At 40.6% G+C, this 18,651-nt stretch overlaps 1 protein-coding gene across 7 annotated transcripts in view; it reads left to right on the top strand.

Moving 5' to 3' along the window:
* The window catches only part of ANKS1B (ankyrin repeat and sterile alpha motif domain containing 1B), a 587,732-nt gene that overhangs the window by 133,954 nt on the left and 435,127 nt on the right, over positions 1-18,651 (top strand). For all 7 annotated transcript variants that reach the window (XM_029079026.2, XM_029079024.2, XM_029079025.2 and 4 more), the window contains one exon: positions 11,836-11,979. In XM_029079026.2, coding sequence (XP_028934859.1) covers positions 11,836-11,979 — 144 coding nt within the window. The remainder of the gene's footprint in view (positions 1-11,835; positions 11,980-18,651) is intronic.

Raw genomic sequence — 18,651 nt, 5'->3', positions numbered from 1 at the left:
ATGGGGCTCACAGTCGTAATGCCCATTTCACAGATGAGGGAATCAAGGCCCAGAGAACTGAAGTGAGTTGTCCAAGGTCACACAGCAGGGAAGTGACAGAGCCAGGATTAGAACCCAGGTCTTGACTTCCAGGCCCGTGCTCTATCCACTAGGCAAGACTGTTTCTCCACACTGCTAATCCTAGCTCTGCCATTTGCCTTTCTGGACAAGTCACCTTAAGTTCTCTGTGCCTCAGTTTCTTCAGCTGTAAAATTGGGATTCAGTACTTAAACGATGAGCCCCATTCAATACTCTGTCCAGCTTGGTTATCTTTGATCTATCCGAGCATGTAATACAATACTTGGCACTTAGTAAGCTCTTAATAAGTGCCGCAACCACTATCATTGTTATTATTATTATTCCTAGGTTTCAAATTTTGAAACTTTTTACCGTGCTTCCATTTTCCTTCATCTGCCATTTGGAAATACACCAATAGATGGAAACCTGTATTTTTGGAAGGATAATTTTGAGATTAGTTAGCCTCCAACTTTACAGCCATTTCACCTAAGGAAGTCGGTTGTTGTGTCGTTTAAAACCGATTGCTCCCACCGTTTTGTGTTAAGCACAGCTGTGAAATTGAGTGTTTTCTGGGAATATTGGCACCTTAAAAATGGATGAGGAATACTGACTATTTATTTTAGCAATTCATATGGTTAATTTTCATTCAAGAGATTGGTGTAGGACAAGATTTTGGCCACGTTTAGAACTCTCCGTCTATAGTTCTGTTTTTCTGTCGACTAGCTGTTTATGTTGTTTCAAGTGACAAAAAAACCCCACCCAACCCACACATGCTATTTCTTTAATTGATGGGTACCATTCAGCCCTTAACCTTTGAAAAAGATCCATTTGTTTTTTTTTCCTAGAACTGGAAAGGGATCTAGCATTTTCATTTTAAAGTTAAATTGATGCCTGATGCATATTCAAGTAGGTGTGTTCTAGGCCTGGGAAATTCTGCTTTCTGATACACAGGAAAAGGCAAACTGAATTATTTTTTAACGCTCCTTGAGGAGAGATTCTACTGAATTCATTCCTCAGGTCATAAAATGAAAATATAATGATTTTATTAACATCTCTTCATTTTAACTATCCAGAGGTAATTGCTTTTGTTATTAAAAACCTCTGAGTTTTTCTGGAGTGCAAAATCTTGAGTGAATCCTACCAATATAATAATTCAAAACATTTTCCATATTCATCTTTCTTCCAAGTGAAGGAATTTTGCCTGGAGTTATAGAGCATGTAAAAGTAGAATACAAAGAATTATGCTAAAATACATTGAACCACTTCTATCATCTGTCCTTCAACTTTTAGCAAGGGCATATTCAAGTTTCTCCCTAATCCAGCTCTAGATCAGACCAGATAAAGGTTCGGGCCAGGACACGCTTATGGGGATAACTACAAAATCAGCACTTCAAAACTGGGAGAGGACCAATGGATGCTCTGTCAAGCCAGGTGCCTATGGTATGATAGTCCCTGTCCTACTCTAAACAAAGTCAATCAATCAATGGTATTATTGAGCACTTACCATGTGCAGAGCACTGTGCTAAGCACTTCGGAGAGTATAGTATAACCTAGTTGGTACACATATTCCCTGCCCAAAACAACAAGACCTGTCTGGAAGCCTAGGTGGTCTAGCTCACAGCCTAGAAGTCCTCTGCCAGGAGGCGGCCCAGGAAATTGGTCATTTGCTCTTTCATGAGCGGGGCTGGGCATTAGCTCATGTCCAGGGCCAACCTGGACCAGATTGAGCCATCAGTAACATATAATGAGTGCTTAAGCTGTGCCAAACACTGTACTAAGCCCTTGGGACGATGCAATAAAATCTTTGCCCTCAAGGAGCTTACAATATAGCATGGGAGATGGACACCAACATAAATTAGAGGTAGGGGAATCAAAGATTTATAGATATATATGGGTATATATACATTTATATATATATATATCCATATATATTTATATATATATATGGGTATATATACATTTATATATATATATCCATATATATTTATATATATATATATGGATATATATACATAAATGTATATATACCCATATATATATACATATATAATGTGGGGAGAGGTAGTGGGGTGATTAAGTGCTCAGGGAGCATGTATTCAAGTACATGGTGGCACAGGAGTGAGGGAAATAAAGTGGGGAGATGAGAGATGAGTCAGGGAAGGTTTCCTTGAGGATGTGTGATTTGTTAGGACTTTAAAGTTCTGGAGAAGAGTGCTTGTCTGCCATAGGTGAAGGAGCTAGGAGTTCCAGGCATGGGGGAGGGGGACAAGGATGGTGAGCCGTTCCTGGGGTGAAGGCCATAGAGTGAACAGAAAACCCTGCTGCAGTGGAGATGGGAGACCTGGGGCAGAGGTAGAGTAGGGTCCAATGGCTGGACCTATCTTGTAAATTAAAGAAAAAGAAAAACAGCCAAAAAACCACCCAGCTGCATAGGTGCTTTGTTTTCAGGTTAGAGACATAGGTTCTAATCCAGACTCTGTCACTTGTCTGTTGTGTGACTTCATGCAAATCACTTCACTTCTGTATGCCCCTGTGCCATGTGGAACAGGGACTGTAGCCAGCCTGATTACCTTGAATCTACCCCAGTGCTTAGATCAGCATTTGACAAACAGTAAGCAATTAACAAACACTATTGTTATGACTTTGATGATTATTGAGGGGGCGACAGAATATGTGTCAGGGGAGAGATGGGGGTTAGCCCCCAAGTCCCAGCAACTTTGGCCTGATGCTCCTGAGAAAGCCCAAATAGGCACCGCATCAGCAATGCTCCGGCCTTGGGGAAAGTTGAATTGGTAGCAATGATAATTGTAATATTTACTGAGTGTTCACAGGATACAAGGTACTGCATTAAGTATTTGGAAAGGAGAAAACATCCAGGCGATGCAGACCCTTCCCCACGAGAAGAAGCAGTGTGGCGTAAAGAGTAGTGGGGCCTTTTGGATAGAGCTCGAGCCTGGGAGTCAGAAGGACATGGGTCCTAATCCTGGTTCTGTCACTTGTTTGCTGTGTTATATTGGGCAAGTCAGGTAACTTCTCTGCCTCAGTTATGTCATCTGTAAATTGGAGATTAAGACTGTGAGCCCTATGTGGGACATGGACTGTGTCCAGCCTACCCCAGTGCTTAGTACAATCATTCATTCAATTGTATTTATTGAGCATTTACTGTTTGCAGAGCAGTGTACTAAGCATTTGGGAGAATACACTACAACAATAAACCGACACATTCCATGCCCTCAGCGAGCTTATGGCTTAGAGTGGGGAAGGCAGATATCAATATAAATAAATAAGTTACAGGTATGCACATAAGTGCTGTGGGGCTGGCAGTTGGAAGAACAAAGAAAGCAAGCCAGGGTAACCCAGAAGGGAGCGGGAGAAGAGGAAAGTGGGGGTTTAGTCAGGGAAGACCTCCTGGAGGAGATGTGCCGTCAGTAAGGCTTTGAAGGTGGGGAGGGTGATTGTCGGATTTGAGGAGGGAGTGTGTTCCAGGCCATAGGAAGGGCGTGTCAGATAGTAAGTGCTTAATGAATACCATAAGAAAAAAATTACGCCCTAATTGAGAAGACATACTTAAAAGGTTTTACAAGCAGAATAATTCATAAAGGTAATTGAATATGCAGTTGAATATATGGGCAGATAGGATTCAGTGCCATTACCCGATCCCCCCCTTGCTCCTGGAGGCCTTCAAGAACAGAGCAGATGAAACGGGGCTGAAGAGAGGGAAACCAGCCTCAACTGTAGCAGTAGACTGAACTCCTCGTGGGTAGGGATAGGGTCTACCACTCTATTATATTGAACTTTTTCAAGTGCTTAACACAGTGCTCTGTGCACAGTAAGTGCCCAGTAAATACCACTGATAGACATTGATCTTGCTGTGCCGAAATATAAAACCTTGAAAGAAGCAAATCCTGTGTCGGAGACTTTTAATTCCAGGGGGCAGCAGGAGGGTTGAGTCGAGAGACGATCAGTGAAGAATGAAGAAAAGATTTGGAGAAGCAGCGTGGCGCAGTGGAAAGAGCACGGGCTTTGGAGTCAGGGCTCATGAGTTCGAATCCCAGCTCTGCCACTTGTCAGCTGTGTGACTGTGGGCAAGTCACTTAACTTCTCTGTGCCTCAGTTCCCTCATCTGTAAAATGGGGATTAAGACTGTGAGCCCCACGTGGGACGACCTGATTCCCCTGTGTTTACCCCAGCGCTTAGAACAGTGCTCTGCACATAGTAAGCGCTTAATAAGTACCAACATTAATTTCAGTTTCGATTGGAAGTCTGAAGGACCAGAGAGATGGAAGTCATATGCTCATCTTTATAAGATTTAGTTTGGACACCGCCTTCCTAACATTGTAAGCTTCATGAAGCCATGAGGTCAGGTTCTAGATTTTCTTTCTGATTATGTCATCAGTATTGTGGGGAAACCAGTTTGAAGTTTCCTTCCAATAACAGTATGCTTTGTTCATCAATATTTATGTTCCTCCACTATGAGAGATGTTTATAAATGGGTAGAGAATGAGGCTCTGTAACTGTAGACTTCGAGAAGAAATGTGACCCATTATGCTACAAGGAAAACTATTAGTTTTACTGCCTTTAGTTATTTTTGTCCCCATAACTTTTGTGTATATTTTCATACATGCATTTGAATAGAAAGTTATTTACTTTTTTGATAATCAGATATGCTCAAAATCAATACTGCTGACAATTATTTGCCACTCTTTCATTAGCCAACCAAATAATTGAAAATATAACTTTCCCCGCAGCAAATGATGTGGATTACAGAAATTACCCACCAGCACAGATCCTTTGTTTAAACCATCTGTTCCACATCCCTCAGAAAACACCATGTCCTCATTTTCCCCTTGATTGTTTGGGCTTTCACTTCTGTCGCCTGAGCTCCTAACTCTTTCTTCTCACCTTTTTCCATTTTGCACTCTGGCATCATTATGATGAGTTTTGTTTCTGTGGCACAGAATGCTAAGTGTAAAACTTCTCTTCCCTTTTTTATTCATTTTGACATAATTTCTCAATATTTCATGCTTGAATTGCATGATTTGTTCTACTGCGTTTCTCTAAATGGTACAAGATTGCTTTATCTCCTACATTATATTTCAAACTTATCCCACCTGTTACGCATTCCTTTATAAAATGCCAAGAGTAACTTTTCTCATTCTTTTTGATGGCATCCTGAATAAAGGTACCGGGGAGAAAATAAGAGAGGAAGTAAGAGAAGCAGCATGGCCTAGTGGATAGAGCACTGGCCTGGGAGGGTCTGGGTTCTAACACCGCTACTTATCTGCTGTGTGACTTTGGTCAAGTCACTTAACTTCTCTGTGCCTGTTACCTAATCTGTAAAATGGGGATTAAGACTGTGACCCCCTTGTGGGACACAGCCTTTGTCCAACCTGATTAGCTTGTACCTACCCAAGCCCTTAGAACAGTGGTTGACATATTAAGTGCTTAAATATTTTATTGTTATTAATGTTATTATTATTGGAATGAGCAAGTAAGTTTGAGAAAATGGAGGTGAGGGAAAAATTGAACGACATGGCAATTGAAAGGCAGAATGAGTATTACCTATAGATCAGGGAGAGGGAAGCTTGCCCATTATCCTTGACTCATTTCTCTTCTTGAACCCGGCTTATTCAGTGACTCAAAATCCTGTGAGGTTTACCTTCACAGCATCTCCAGAGTAGGCCCTTTCCTCTCCAACCAAACTACTACCATGCTGGTCCAAGCACTTGACATATTTCTTTTGACCACTGCACCAGTCTGCCCTCAGACCTCCCTACCTCCAGACTCTCCTCTCTCCAGTCGTATTTCACTCTGCTGCCCATATTGTTTTCTAAAAGATTGTTCTGCACAGGTATCCCCACTTGTCAAAAACCTCCAAATCGTTACCCACCCATCTCCAAATCCAACAGAAACTCTTCACCATCAGCTTTAAGGAACTCATTCAACTGTCTCCCTCATACCTGTCCTTGCTCTTGTCCAACTACAACCAGCCCACTTACTGTGCATCAGTTTAGTTTTTCATATTGTCAACCCCTAACTTGTGCCCTCCTTCCTCTCCTTCCTGCTTCATATATGACCGATTACCATTCTCACCATAATAATAATAACTGTGCTATTTGTTAAGCACTTACTCATCTAATCCCAGCTCCACCATTTGTCCGCTGTGTGACCTTGGGTAAGTCACTTAACGGTCTCTGTGCCCCAGTTACCTCATCTGTAAAATGGGGTTAAAAAATGTGAACCCCATGTGGGACAACCTGATTACCCTGTATCTATCCCAGTGCTTAGAACAGTACTTGGCCCAGAGTAAGTGCTTAACAATTACCATAATAATTATTATTATTACTGTGTACCAGGCACTGTACAAAACACTGGAGTAGATGCATGATAATCGAGTTGGTTACAGCCTCTGTCTCACACCGGCCTCACAGTCTTAATCCCCATTTTGCAGATGAGGTAACTGAGGCATGGAGAAGTTGAGTGACTTGCCCAGGTTCACACAGCAGACAGGTAGCAGAGCTGGGATTAGAACCCAGAGCCTTCTGATACCCAGGCCTGTGCTCTGTCCTTTAGGCCATTCTGTTTCTCATCCAATCAGAACTTCCCTGAAATAATAAAGTCTTCCCTAATAATTCTCTCATTTCCTAACCATATTTGCCCTCTCTATGCTTTGCCTGTATCCTTGGCTCTGTACCCGTTAAGCAGTTTGATACCCCATTCACGGTCCTTATACTTATAGTACATATCCTTATACTTTGCCATTTCCCCTATCAGTATTTTATGTTAATGTTAGTGTCCCCCTCTAGACTGTATTCTGTGAGCAGAGATCGTCCCTAGCAGTTCTGTTATATCATACTCTCCCAAGCGTAGACTGTAAGCTCATGACTACCAACTCTGTTATATTGTACTCTCCCAAGCGCTTAGTACAGAGCTCTGCACACAGTAAGCACTCAGTAAATATAATCTTTCTGTACATGGGAAATGATCAATAAATAGCACTGATTGCATTAGTCTGAACTAATGTTTTTTTCTGAGGAGAAAAGAAAAACAGCAGTGACTTCAAGATCCTTTTATTGTATGGTAGCTGAGAATCAAAGTTGTTAAGCTTTAGTCATAATTTTGGGTTATTTTTTCCAGCCCCAGTAACTTGCACTTGTTCATCCTGAAACTCATCTGCAGACTTTCTTCCCACTCAGCTGTGTGAGATCTTCTTGCAGTTTATGCCCATTAACTCAGAAATCTAGTTCTTCCAGGCCTCTTTCTTCTGCTGTACTTGGGCTTGACCTAGTGCTTTGGACTCTAAAAAGTCAATAAATAGCACTAATTGGTAAGTGTGGCTCCAGACTGCAAACTTGGACATCTCACTGTTCACTCTACACTCCAGATTATTTATGCAAACATTAAAGCTGGTGTGACACCAGGCCCTGTATTTATACTTATACAGCTAAAAAAGTGACCGTTTATCCATCTCTTTCCATCTTTCAGCCAGTTTCCTTTCTAGGATTGTAGGTTCCTTGTGGGTAGGGATCATGTCTGCCAACTCTACTTCTTTTGTACTCTTCCAAGTACATAGTAAAATGCTCTGCACACACAAAGTGCTCAATAAAGACCATTGATTGATTGACAGATATTACTTTCTATTCTATGAAAACAGTCTTTAAAAAATGCTGGTGCCTAATTTTCCTAAAGTCCCATTAAAAATATAAGGCCGTTATGTCCAATAATTTTCTCCCATTCTACCTGCCCTGTGGGTCCTTCCAGAGAACTAAGGAAGATTTGTGAGGCATGATTTTCCCTTGATAAAGGACAGCACTCCCTGTTCTTAAACTTAATTCAGAGGCAGCTTACCATTTATGGAATTCCAAGAGCCAATTCCATAACCCATTTCTGAAGCCCTGTTAGAGTGTACACTCCCCAAAGGCAGTGACTGTGTTTCTTAGCTTTAGTGTAGATCCAAGTGGCCAGGATGGTGTTCTGCATATAAAGTAGGATTCAATAAATGCTACTTCTAGCAATTCTGAAATTTCCCCTACATGTTCCTGGAGAACTCTCTAACAGGTAGCATCTGGGCTTAGGGATTTGGGTGTATCTAATTTTTCTACTTGCTCTAAAGCATTCTGGACATGTATCACGTTCATTCCCGAATCTTTGATGTGCCTGCTTCAAGTCTTCATTGAGTAAAATTTCAGGTAGGTTTTCACATCCAAATTATCTTTGGGAGCAAATAATTCATTGAGCCTTTCTGTTAACTGCTTTTTATTTCTAAAAATCATAATCAGTGCTTCCTTTCTTAGCTTCTTGCTTTCAATATATTTGAAAAAATTTTTATTGCTTCTGGCATTTCATTAAATTTTTCTGTCCGTTTCTGTTCTCTTTGAGCAAGCAAGCTTAAAAGTTTTCAAGAGTGACTTCTTCCTTCTGGTAACCTGTTTTACTTAACGAGTTAGCCACTTAGGGCATCCTTTGGATTACCCTATCTTTTCCCATGAGAGACACATTTTCCCTCATCTCCCAACATATTTTACAACATTTTAGGTTTCTTGTAAATTCTTTTCTTTTTTAACTACAGTCAGTTCTCCCATAATGTGCATTTTTACTATATGTTTTGGATAAAATGCAGTTGGACAACTTACTTCAGTCTGCCCAGAGCACAATAGGATGTTGGAAGAAATAATTCTGTAATGGTAGCCAGTGCTTTTTATGAGGCATCTAGTTCCTTCTTCAGGACCACCGCACCCATATTTGACTTGAGAACTAGGATCATAATCTCAGCATCACTGGCATATCAGGTCAAGGTGTGTGTGTTACCATGCAAGTTTTTTGTAATGCAGAGTTGGTCAAGAATATAATCTCTGCTCTGATTTTTGTCCTTTCAGCTTCTACCTAATTTATATCACATCCTTACATAATTTCCTTTTATAAGACTTTTTAGCCTCTGTTGTTTTTGTCCTTAGGAACTTTACTTTTAATCATATTGATTTACTATTCCATGTACTCTCCCACATATGTCTCTGCCATCAGATTCTAACCACAACTCAGAATTATTAATTTTTAATGAGGACTTAGAGCACTGAAATAAGTGTTTAGGAAAATACAGTAGAGTAGGGTAGACATGATTCCCTGTCCTCTCAAGGACCTTACAAACTAGCTGGGCTTGGGTGTTACTCCGATTATTTTTCATGTCCGAAAATATCCATTTGTCCCTTTAATGAAATGTGCAGTCAACTATTAAAAGAAAATCAAAGCTTCACACTATTACCTTGGACAGATTATTTTTATTATTGTATTTCAATGTGTTTCAAGCACTCTACCATGCGCTAAGGTAATTACAGATAATCAGATTGGACACAGTCCCTGTTCCACATTGAGATACAATTAGGAAGGAATACAGGCATTGAATCCCCATTTTACAGGTAAGGAAACTGAGGCACAGAGAAGTTAAGGCACTTGCCCAGGTTCACACAGCAGGCAAGTGGCAGAGACAGGATTAGAACCTGAGCCTCCTGGGCCCCAACCCTCTGCTCTTGCCATTGAGTCTGGTTGCTTCGGTCAGTCACAGAATAGCATTCCTTTATCATCTTTTGTGTTTAAGAATGGAATTCTACCTGGTAGGAAGAGTAGTAGCATTTTTTACATGCCTTTTGGAGCAGTGAACTGTGTGAATTGCATGGCTTGGGAAATACAAAATAATCGAATGGCTTGTCACCTGCCCACAAGCAGCTTTCACTCAGATGGGTGAAACATAAATTTATTTACAACTAGAATGGCCAAATAAGGCAGTAGACTGTAGGACCCGTTAGACTGTAACCTCCCTGTAGACAGGGAGCATGTCTGCCATCCCTGTTATACTCTCCCAAGTTTGAATGGTGGTCTGAAACAATCAATTGTATTTCTTGAGTGCTTACTGTGTGCAGAGCACACAGTGCTTGGGAGAGTACAATATAAAAGGTACATTTCCTGCCCACAGCGAGTTTAGAGTCTACAGTCAGTCTAGTCTGAACACACTAAGCACTCAGGAATACCATTGACTGAATAAATAAATTGAGCAGACATAATGAATGCTAAGAAGGGTTACAAATTCTGCCACTTGTCTGGTAAGGTATCTGGTTTTATGTTTTTTCTCATGTCTTGCCATGTCCTACCTACTTTTTTTATATGGAACTTATAACCTGGGAGTGCTGGTTTCCTTTGCAGTTGAGTTTCAACAGTGTAAAATATCCAGATTCTCACTAGATGATCAATTTTACCACTTAGCCATTTTACTTTTTAATGCATTACCTTGTAACTGTTGGTCTGAGCTGAGCGGTGAGGAGTCTGCAATTCTGTTGTTCCTGTTGTATTTATTACTGTCCTCATTTTTATATTTTTGTTTCATCCATCCTCATGTGTTCACCAACCCATTATCTCATTTGTTTTTAGTCTATGAGCCCTCTGGGGGCAAGGAATTGAATCTACTCTAATCCGTATCCTCTTTGCCCCATTGCTCAGTACAGTGCCTTATGAATATTAGGAACTCAATACTATCACTACTGTATATAGTATCATTTATATATTTTTGCCTTTGCTTTTCTGATAAGCAGTGGGGAACTAAAAGGGTCAAGAAACCAGACTGGTCAATGAAAACTGATGGACTACTTTAATCTTTGTTCATATATGAGTTCCTACCAAAATAACCACTTTCATGGCTGTTGTTGTATCCCTTAATAAACACAAATTCTTTTCAAATTAAATCAATATTTTCACATATTTTTAAAATGTCCTGTACGCATCAAAGCATAATGTTAGAAATGCTAATGGTTAACTGTTCGGTGCTTTATGAAAAACCAGCCTAGTTTTTCCACTGCACTGTTGTAGGTGCCACAATTACTCACACAGAATATTTCTTGCTCTAACGACATAGCACTTCAGTATCAGAAAATTCCATTTTAAAATGTGCTAAAGAAACATGGTTTGTCACTTGTTTTATAACTGCACTGAAATACAGATTTTTATTAAAGCAAAGCCTGCTTAGATGGGGTGCCTTGGTTATCCAGTGCAAGAAGCCAACATAGTGAATGGTAGTAATAATAATTACGGTATTTGTTAAGTGCCCACTATGTGCCAGGCACTGTACTAAGTGCTGGGGGAGATACAATTAGGTTGGACCCAGTCCCTGTCCCTCACAGGGCTTACAGTTTTAATCTCCATTTTACAGATGAGGGAAATTAGGCACAGAGATATTAAGTGACATGCCCAAGGTCACATGACAGCCAAGTGTCAGAGCCAGGATTAGAACCCAGGCCCTTCTAACTGCAAGAATTATAATTGGATAGTTGACTGTTCATGTTCCTTTAGGTAATTCATTGTGTGGTTGCTGAAGGTCTTCAGAAGAACTACTATTCCTTTAGGGTTATTTGTATTAAGAATTATGCCAATTAGCGATAAAAAAGATCAATAGGTCACCTAATTGTGAAATGAGTGAAGATATTCTCATTTCCAGGAAGATTTTCTTATTACTCCTCTGAACTTTCTTTAATTTTCATCCCTAACGATAAGAAGCACTAAAGAAAATTCTTTCCATTCACATATACAAGTGCAGTGTTGCCATACCCTTCTCTCGAGTCGGAATGCGGCATCACGTATCGCCATATGTTACTTTGGGTTTCTGTCACTACTAACCAGATTTCAATCCTGGGTTGTTTTTTTTTTTTTCATTTAATCTGATAAAGTCTTTAAAAATAATCTTGGCTGTATCCACATTGTTACTTTGTATGTTGATTTAAAACATTTCTTTGACAGAGGCCTTCATCAGTGGTAAATCTGTCTCCAGGAGAGTTGGAGGAGGAGGAGGATGATCAAAACGGTTGTGGACCATCAGGATTGTGGGGGGCTCTGACGCCCTGTAACGGATGTCGGAACCTGGGATTCCCCATGCTTACACAGGTACTTTGCTCCTTCTAAATGTTCTAAATTGGAGTGTTTTCAGCTGTTATCCCTAACCTCGCTCTTGTTCCTAATGCCTCCTTAAACATGTGTTTAAACTAAGTGTTCAGAAGCAGCATGTTCTAGTGAAAAGAGCATGGACCTGGGGTTCTAATCCTGCCTCTGCCGTTTGCCTGCCGTATAGCTTTGAGCAAGTCACTTCTCTGAACCTCAATTTCCTCATCTGTAAAATGGAGTTTAAATACATATCCTCCCTCCTGCTTAGGTTGTTTGCCCCAAGTAGGAGAGAGGGACAGTGTTTGATATATCTGGTATCTCCCCCAGTGCATGGTAAAGTGTTTGGCACACAGTAGGAGTTTAACAAATAGTATAATAATATTTTCTGAATCATATAACTACATGAATAGATGAATAGATTTTATGTCTGTGTGATTTATCACCTAGAGTACAGATTATTTCTAGCTCAGCTTCCAGTATGCCCTGGACTTACTGGATATAGGAAACATATTTCCATTGTTTTCAGTTGTAAATTGAACAGAAGGGAAATCGAATACCTCAGGAGGTATTCAGGTCCAACTTCCTACTGCAAGGCAAAGGAGTGCCTAGATTATTCAGGATAGATAGTTCCCACAGCATCCTTTGGTGGATGGTTTGTAGTATACAAACACATTTTAAGCTAAGATGTCCAACTCAACTCTCTGTTGCTGTAGTTTAAATCCACCCCTTTGTTTGCCTATCAGGGGTCACTGTGGTGGAGTGTCTCTGTCTCTGGGGCATGGAATGATGATTATGATGATCATAATGGTATTTAAATGTTTACTTTGTACAAAGCACTGAGGAAGATAAAATATAATCAGGTTCGGCACAGTCTGTCCCACATGAGGCTCACAATTTAAGGGGGAGGGAGAAAAGGTATTGAATGCCCATTTTACAGATGAGGAAACTGAGGCATAGAGAAGTTAAGTGAGTTGATCAAGTCACCCAGCAGGCAAGTTGCAGAGCCAGAGTTAGAATCCAGGTCCTCAGATGTCCAGGCCCACTTTCCACTAGGCCATGCTGCATCTTGCAAGCACTGAGCTTATAGTGGTGCAAGATGCAGGGCATTACAAAATACATGGCAAGTTTTGTTTTTTTTAATGCCTGGACCCTATGATGGCTGAAGCAACCCTAGTGCAGGCTCCGGCTGCATGGTAACGCCACGACCCAGCTGCCACGGTCTTTTCCACCCACGTTAGCCAGCTATTTTTCAGGATGCCGTGGGGCCTGCCCACCTCGTGTGAGTTCCTAGGTCATGCCCTGATCAGAAACCTTCACCTGTGATGACATAGCTCCACCTGGAGGAACTGGGATGAGAAGCCAGGTCTTCTAATTCCCAGAGAACTGGCCGTAGGGGACAACTGGTTAGTGTCCTCTTCAGTAAAGCCCCTCGTATTCCTGAAGATAATGATTTAGTCCCTTCCCCTAGCCACTCTTCTCCAGGCTAAATAAACACAGTTCTGTAATCGTTCTTCACAAGACCCGATTTCCAGTCATATGATCATTTTTCGATAATTCTCACGACCCCTTTTCACAGCCCCTTAAAGGATGCCGTGACCAAATTTGTAAAATAAATTTGCATTAGAATCAGCCCAATATTTTGAAAGTAGAAGGATTATTCCTACTCTTGTAGGTTTTACCATATGAATAAATTGTAGAATCATGTTGTAACACACCTTACTAATTTACACTTCTAATATGTCCCCTATGTCTTTTGCTTCTGAAATTTTGCTCAGAGAGAATTTCCCCCATCTAAAATTGAATCCGTTTTCCTTTTTACCTCCAAGGGTACAAGCTTGCATCTGCCACTAATTAATTTTATAATGGCAATTGAGCTTCCGTGTTTAACTGAAATGTATGTGAGTCTGAAACAGTATTTATTAGCTGTTAGGTTAAAAATATTGATTTTTAATTGAATTGTCCCATTGAATTGTGGGAGAAGGGGAACTGTAAATAATTAAAAACTGTATCTAAAGGGGCTTCAGTCAAAAAAGCAGTGAACGAAGAGGTTTGAGGAGAACCAGAGTAGGTATCTGAGAGCTGAAAGACTCAGGAACAGAGTTTACTCTTGAAGTATTCTGCCAAAAAGTTTCTAGAAAGAAAAAGAGAATGATTTCAGTGAGGTCAGTGTCATATTGAAGTGCCAGAGATGAAAATTAATATGTGCAATATCACCAAATTTATAGCACAGCTTAAGATATATTTATCTAGCTTATATACCAGTTTCATTACTATCTTGTACTAGGGTTACAGTGATAAATATTTTCTACCTTAATATCAAAATCTGCCTGAGGAATATATGACAATATATAATGCATGGAGAGTTATTTCAACTTTTTGAGTTGGGGTAATAATATTTTGGTAAACTTCATTTCTTGACAGTGATGTCACAGCATGTAGCAAAACCCTAGGGGAGCCGTGTAACCATGTGGTATTTCTTGGTCATAAAATAACGTGGCTTTTATTTAACTAAGAGAGCTGCGTGGATGTGTCAAGTGTTGGGACACCTAGGTCACAAAGTAGATTGGATTTCCCTTCTCCCCAGTAAATTAATTTGTGTCAAAACAAGCCCTATGCTCGTTTTTTTTTTTTAAAAAAAAAACAGCACCAAAAGAACTGTATTTGCTTATTTCCTAATAATGAAAATGGAAACAGCCTCATGTTTTGTTTATAAAATGAAAATGTGATTTGAGAGCAGATTGTATAGATGGGCTGAAAGTTATTTGTTTGAAGCCTTGTAGAGGCAGCTTTTTTGCCTGTTTCATATTGCAGGGAAACTTTGATAGAGAGTTTGGTTTGTCATCATCATCAGTAGTATTTGTTGAGTGCTTACTTTGTGCAGAACACTGTATGAAGCACTTGGGGAAATACAATACGACAGAATTGGTAGATACATTCTCAGCCCACAGTAAGCTTACAGTCTCGAGTGAGAGACAGACATTAATATAAATGATTTATAATATGTAATTTATAGATTTGTAAATAAGTGTTATGAAGTTGAGGGTGGAGTGAATTTATATTGCCAAAGGTCACTGATCCAAGTGTTTATCTCGAGAAAGCCTTGTTAACCTCTCAAATGTGTCTTTTCCCTTTTCGAAAAGGAAATGTTGCAAAACTTGGAACGAGTGTTTTATTGTTTATATATTCAAATAATAACACTTTGATAATTTTATATCTAAAGATAAATGATAACATGGCCTTTTAAAAATGAAGATATTGGTAGAATCCCCTTCAAATTAGCAAATGGAACTAATCTCCAAGTTGCACGTTAGAAAACTTCTACTTTCTTTTCTTTGCTATTTGTTAAGCGCTTACTATGTGCCAGTTACTGTGCTAAGCGTTGGGGTAGATACAAACAAGATGGTCAGGTTGGACATAGTCCCTGTCAACAATCTTAATCCCCATGTTACAGATGAGGGAACTGAGTCACAGAGAAGTGAAATGACTTAGCCAAGGTGTCACAGCAGACAAATGGCAGAGCTTCATTTTCTCTGCTCAAATGGCTTCACATTCATTTCTTCCCCTGGTTCCTTTCCCTCGTTTCCATATTCCAAGATTCTAGGTGACTGGTCAATAGAAGAAGAAGCTCCCTTAGACTTAGACTATGAGCCATGTGGGATAGGGACTGTGTCCACCCTAACTAACTTGTATCTAACCCTGCGCTTAGAACACTGTTTGACATGTAGTAAGTGCTTGAAAACTACAATTAAATAAAAAAATAAAGGAAATACAGGACCAGCCACAATGTGGCACCCACAAACTGGGCAAGGAAAATGGCCATCCATAGGTATGCTTGTCAATTAGACATATTAGAAGCTTTTAGATTTTCTATGGCAGGTACCAAGGTAGGACTGTGGCACGTAACTCCCAGATCATTATTACTGGTAATGATAATTGTAATTGTGGTAATCATTAAGTACTTATTTTGTGCAGAGCATTCTACTGAAATAGGAGATAATCATATCAGACATAGGTCCTGTCGCGCATGAGGCTTAGGGTATAAGTAGCAGGGAGGACATGTACTTAGCCCCCCATTTTACAGCTGAGAAAACTGAGACACAGAAGTTGTGACTGCCACGGTCAGACAGCAGGGCAAGTGGCAGATCTGGGAATAAGATCCAGGTCCTTTGACTCCTAAATCCATACTTGCTCTTTTCATGAGGACACATGGTTTCATTAATTCTGCAGTATATGCAACCCCCATAGGCAGTGGAAGGTACTTGTGGATAGAGCATGGGCCTGGAAGTCAGAAGGACAATGGCTTCTAATCCTGACTCTGCTGTGTGGCCTTGGACAAGTCACTTCTCTGTGCCTCAGTTACCTCATCTGTAAAATGGTGATTAAGACTCTGAGTCCCATGTGAGACAGGGACTGTGTCCACCCGACTTGCTTGACTCCACCTCAGCACTTAGTACGGTGCCCAGAACATTTTAAGTGCTTAACAATTGCTATAATAATATTACTTTTGCCTTATCCACATTCTAGCCACAAATGGTTACCTCATTTGGAAAAAAATCCTATGTCTTTTGTTACAAAGTTATACTTAGTAGGCATTTCACACAAGCGGTCAACAGAGGTGTTGAGTGTCCATGTTGCGCAGTCCTGGCATAGGACTATGTAGGGAGAGCAAAGGAAGTGGAAGAAATAGCCGTCTCTCAGGAGCTTATTCTTAAATGGATGGCACAAGAGAAATACAAGTAAGTACAGTCAGGTCTGTAACTCAGGACCTGTATTCCTGAAAACACTTGCATTAAGGAAAATTCCTACTTTTAGTATTCTTCCCCACGGGGCTCTACGCACAACCATTTCTTCTAACATTATATTGCGTTCTATACAGCAGACATGCAATTTCAGGAGACTCTTCCTGAATTCTTTCGTCTCAATCCAAAACAAAATTAAAACCTGCTTTCTGGAAGAACTGACTATACCAACAACCAAAGTGTCCAGAATACAAGACAGTATTCAAAACCCTAAAACAAAACGACAACAGAATGGCAATCTATACATAAACAGCTGCAGTAGGGCATCGGTTCCTGATTGCCCTTCATCCAAATGACAAGTCAACCATGCCCCCAAATGCTCAAGGACACTTACTCAATCACGCACAAATCCCAAAACACTGCATGTGCACAAACTGTCCTAGAATCCTTATTTCCTCATTGCTGCTGCTACTCAAACTTTAAGTCTATTACGATCCCTCCTCTCTCACCCAACCAGCCTCAGCTAGTGTGGCACCTAACACTGCTCCTATTGGAGCTAGGTTGTCTTCAGTAGACTGGCCAGGCTGAGATGAGAAGAAGGGGGTAAAGAAGCGGTGTGGTCTACAGGATAGAGTACGGGCCTGGGAGTCAGAAGGACCTGGGTTCTAGTCCCAGCTGTGTGACTATGTGCAAGTCACTGAACTTCTCTGTGCCTGTTACCTCATCTGTAAAATGGAGATTGACTGTAAGATCCATGTGGGATATGGACTGTGTTCAACTTGATTACTTTGTATCTAGGCCAGCGTTTAGAACAGTGCCCGCCAGATAGTAAGGGCTTAATGAACACCATTTTTTTGTGTGTGAAAGGATCAACAGTGATAGCTGATGGTTTAATTTCTGTCCACTGGGAGAGCTATCCCTGTGGGACTGTACCTGCTCAGACACTTGTAGTGTTTAAAAGCTGCCCCCTGTGGGGGGGAGGAACAGCTGATGAGTGCTAAGGTGGTGGTGGAGATGACCGAGTTGAAATGTCCCTTCAGTAACAACAGAGAGCACTTTGCTGGACAAGAAAGGGAAGTGAAAGTCACTGCCATCCTGAGACTAGTCAGGGGTTGCCTCATGGGTAAAGGAGGGAAGTGGGAATGCTGGAATTTGTTTCCATTCCTGGACCTGCCTCAGCAAAAAGCCCCTCCTTGTTTCAATTTTCTTTAATAGTTGGGCTCTTCCTGTGTCACTGTATTACCTCTTCCCCCTTCTCTCTTCAGTATGTGAGTTGCTGAAGGCCAAGGACTATTTCTGAGTCAGTGTTTATGGTTCTGCTAAGATATTTAGTACAGTGCTGAGCTTCATAAATTGTTTTGATTGATTGGGAACAGAGGCAGCTTGGAAAGGGGTGTCCAGTTACTTTAGGATCATAATATTACTGATAAGGAGTCTTACAAAGACAGGATGTCATTTTAACACATCTTCTTAAATGTGGCTTGACCTTGGCCTTGTATACTGAATAAACAGTGGGGAAATGGAGAGGGGAGAGGATGCAGAGACTGGGAAGATGTATTGGAGCAGAGGGAGGAGTTGACCATATGTGACAGTGGGCCATTTTAAAGGTTCAGTCCCAAAAGATCCATCTTGAAACTCTCCCAAGAGTCTGGCTCCATAAAACATTTTCCTAGCCTGCTTAGAGTACCGAAGGTTTCTGAAGAATATGTGTGCATGTAAATATCAGATCATGGATCAAGCTTTAAAGTGTCAGCTTTATGGCATTTATTTTAGTCAGGCAGTGGCACTTGAAAAACTAGAAGTAGTAAAAAATCTGCATCAAGGGTAGTCATCACCATTATTTCTGCCCTTTATAATGAAATACCTGGCCATATAAAATTAGAATGCATCATAGTACAAAAGGGCATTCGAATTGATTTGTGCCCATAAGAGATGA

Source organism: Ornithorhynchus anatinus, chromosome 14 (assembly GCF_004115215.2).
Source record: "Ornithorhynchus anatinus isolate Pmale09 chromosome 14, mOrnAna1.pri.v4, whole genome shotgun sequence".
Classification (NCBI taxonomy): Eukaryota; Metazoa; Chordata; class Mammalia; order Monotremata; family Ornithorhynchidae; genus Ornithorhynchus; species Ornithorhynchus anatinus.
Note: the sequence above shows the minus strand (reverse complement) of the source record. Positions and strands in the feature narration are given on the sequence as shown.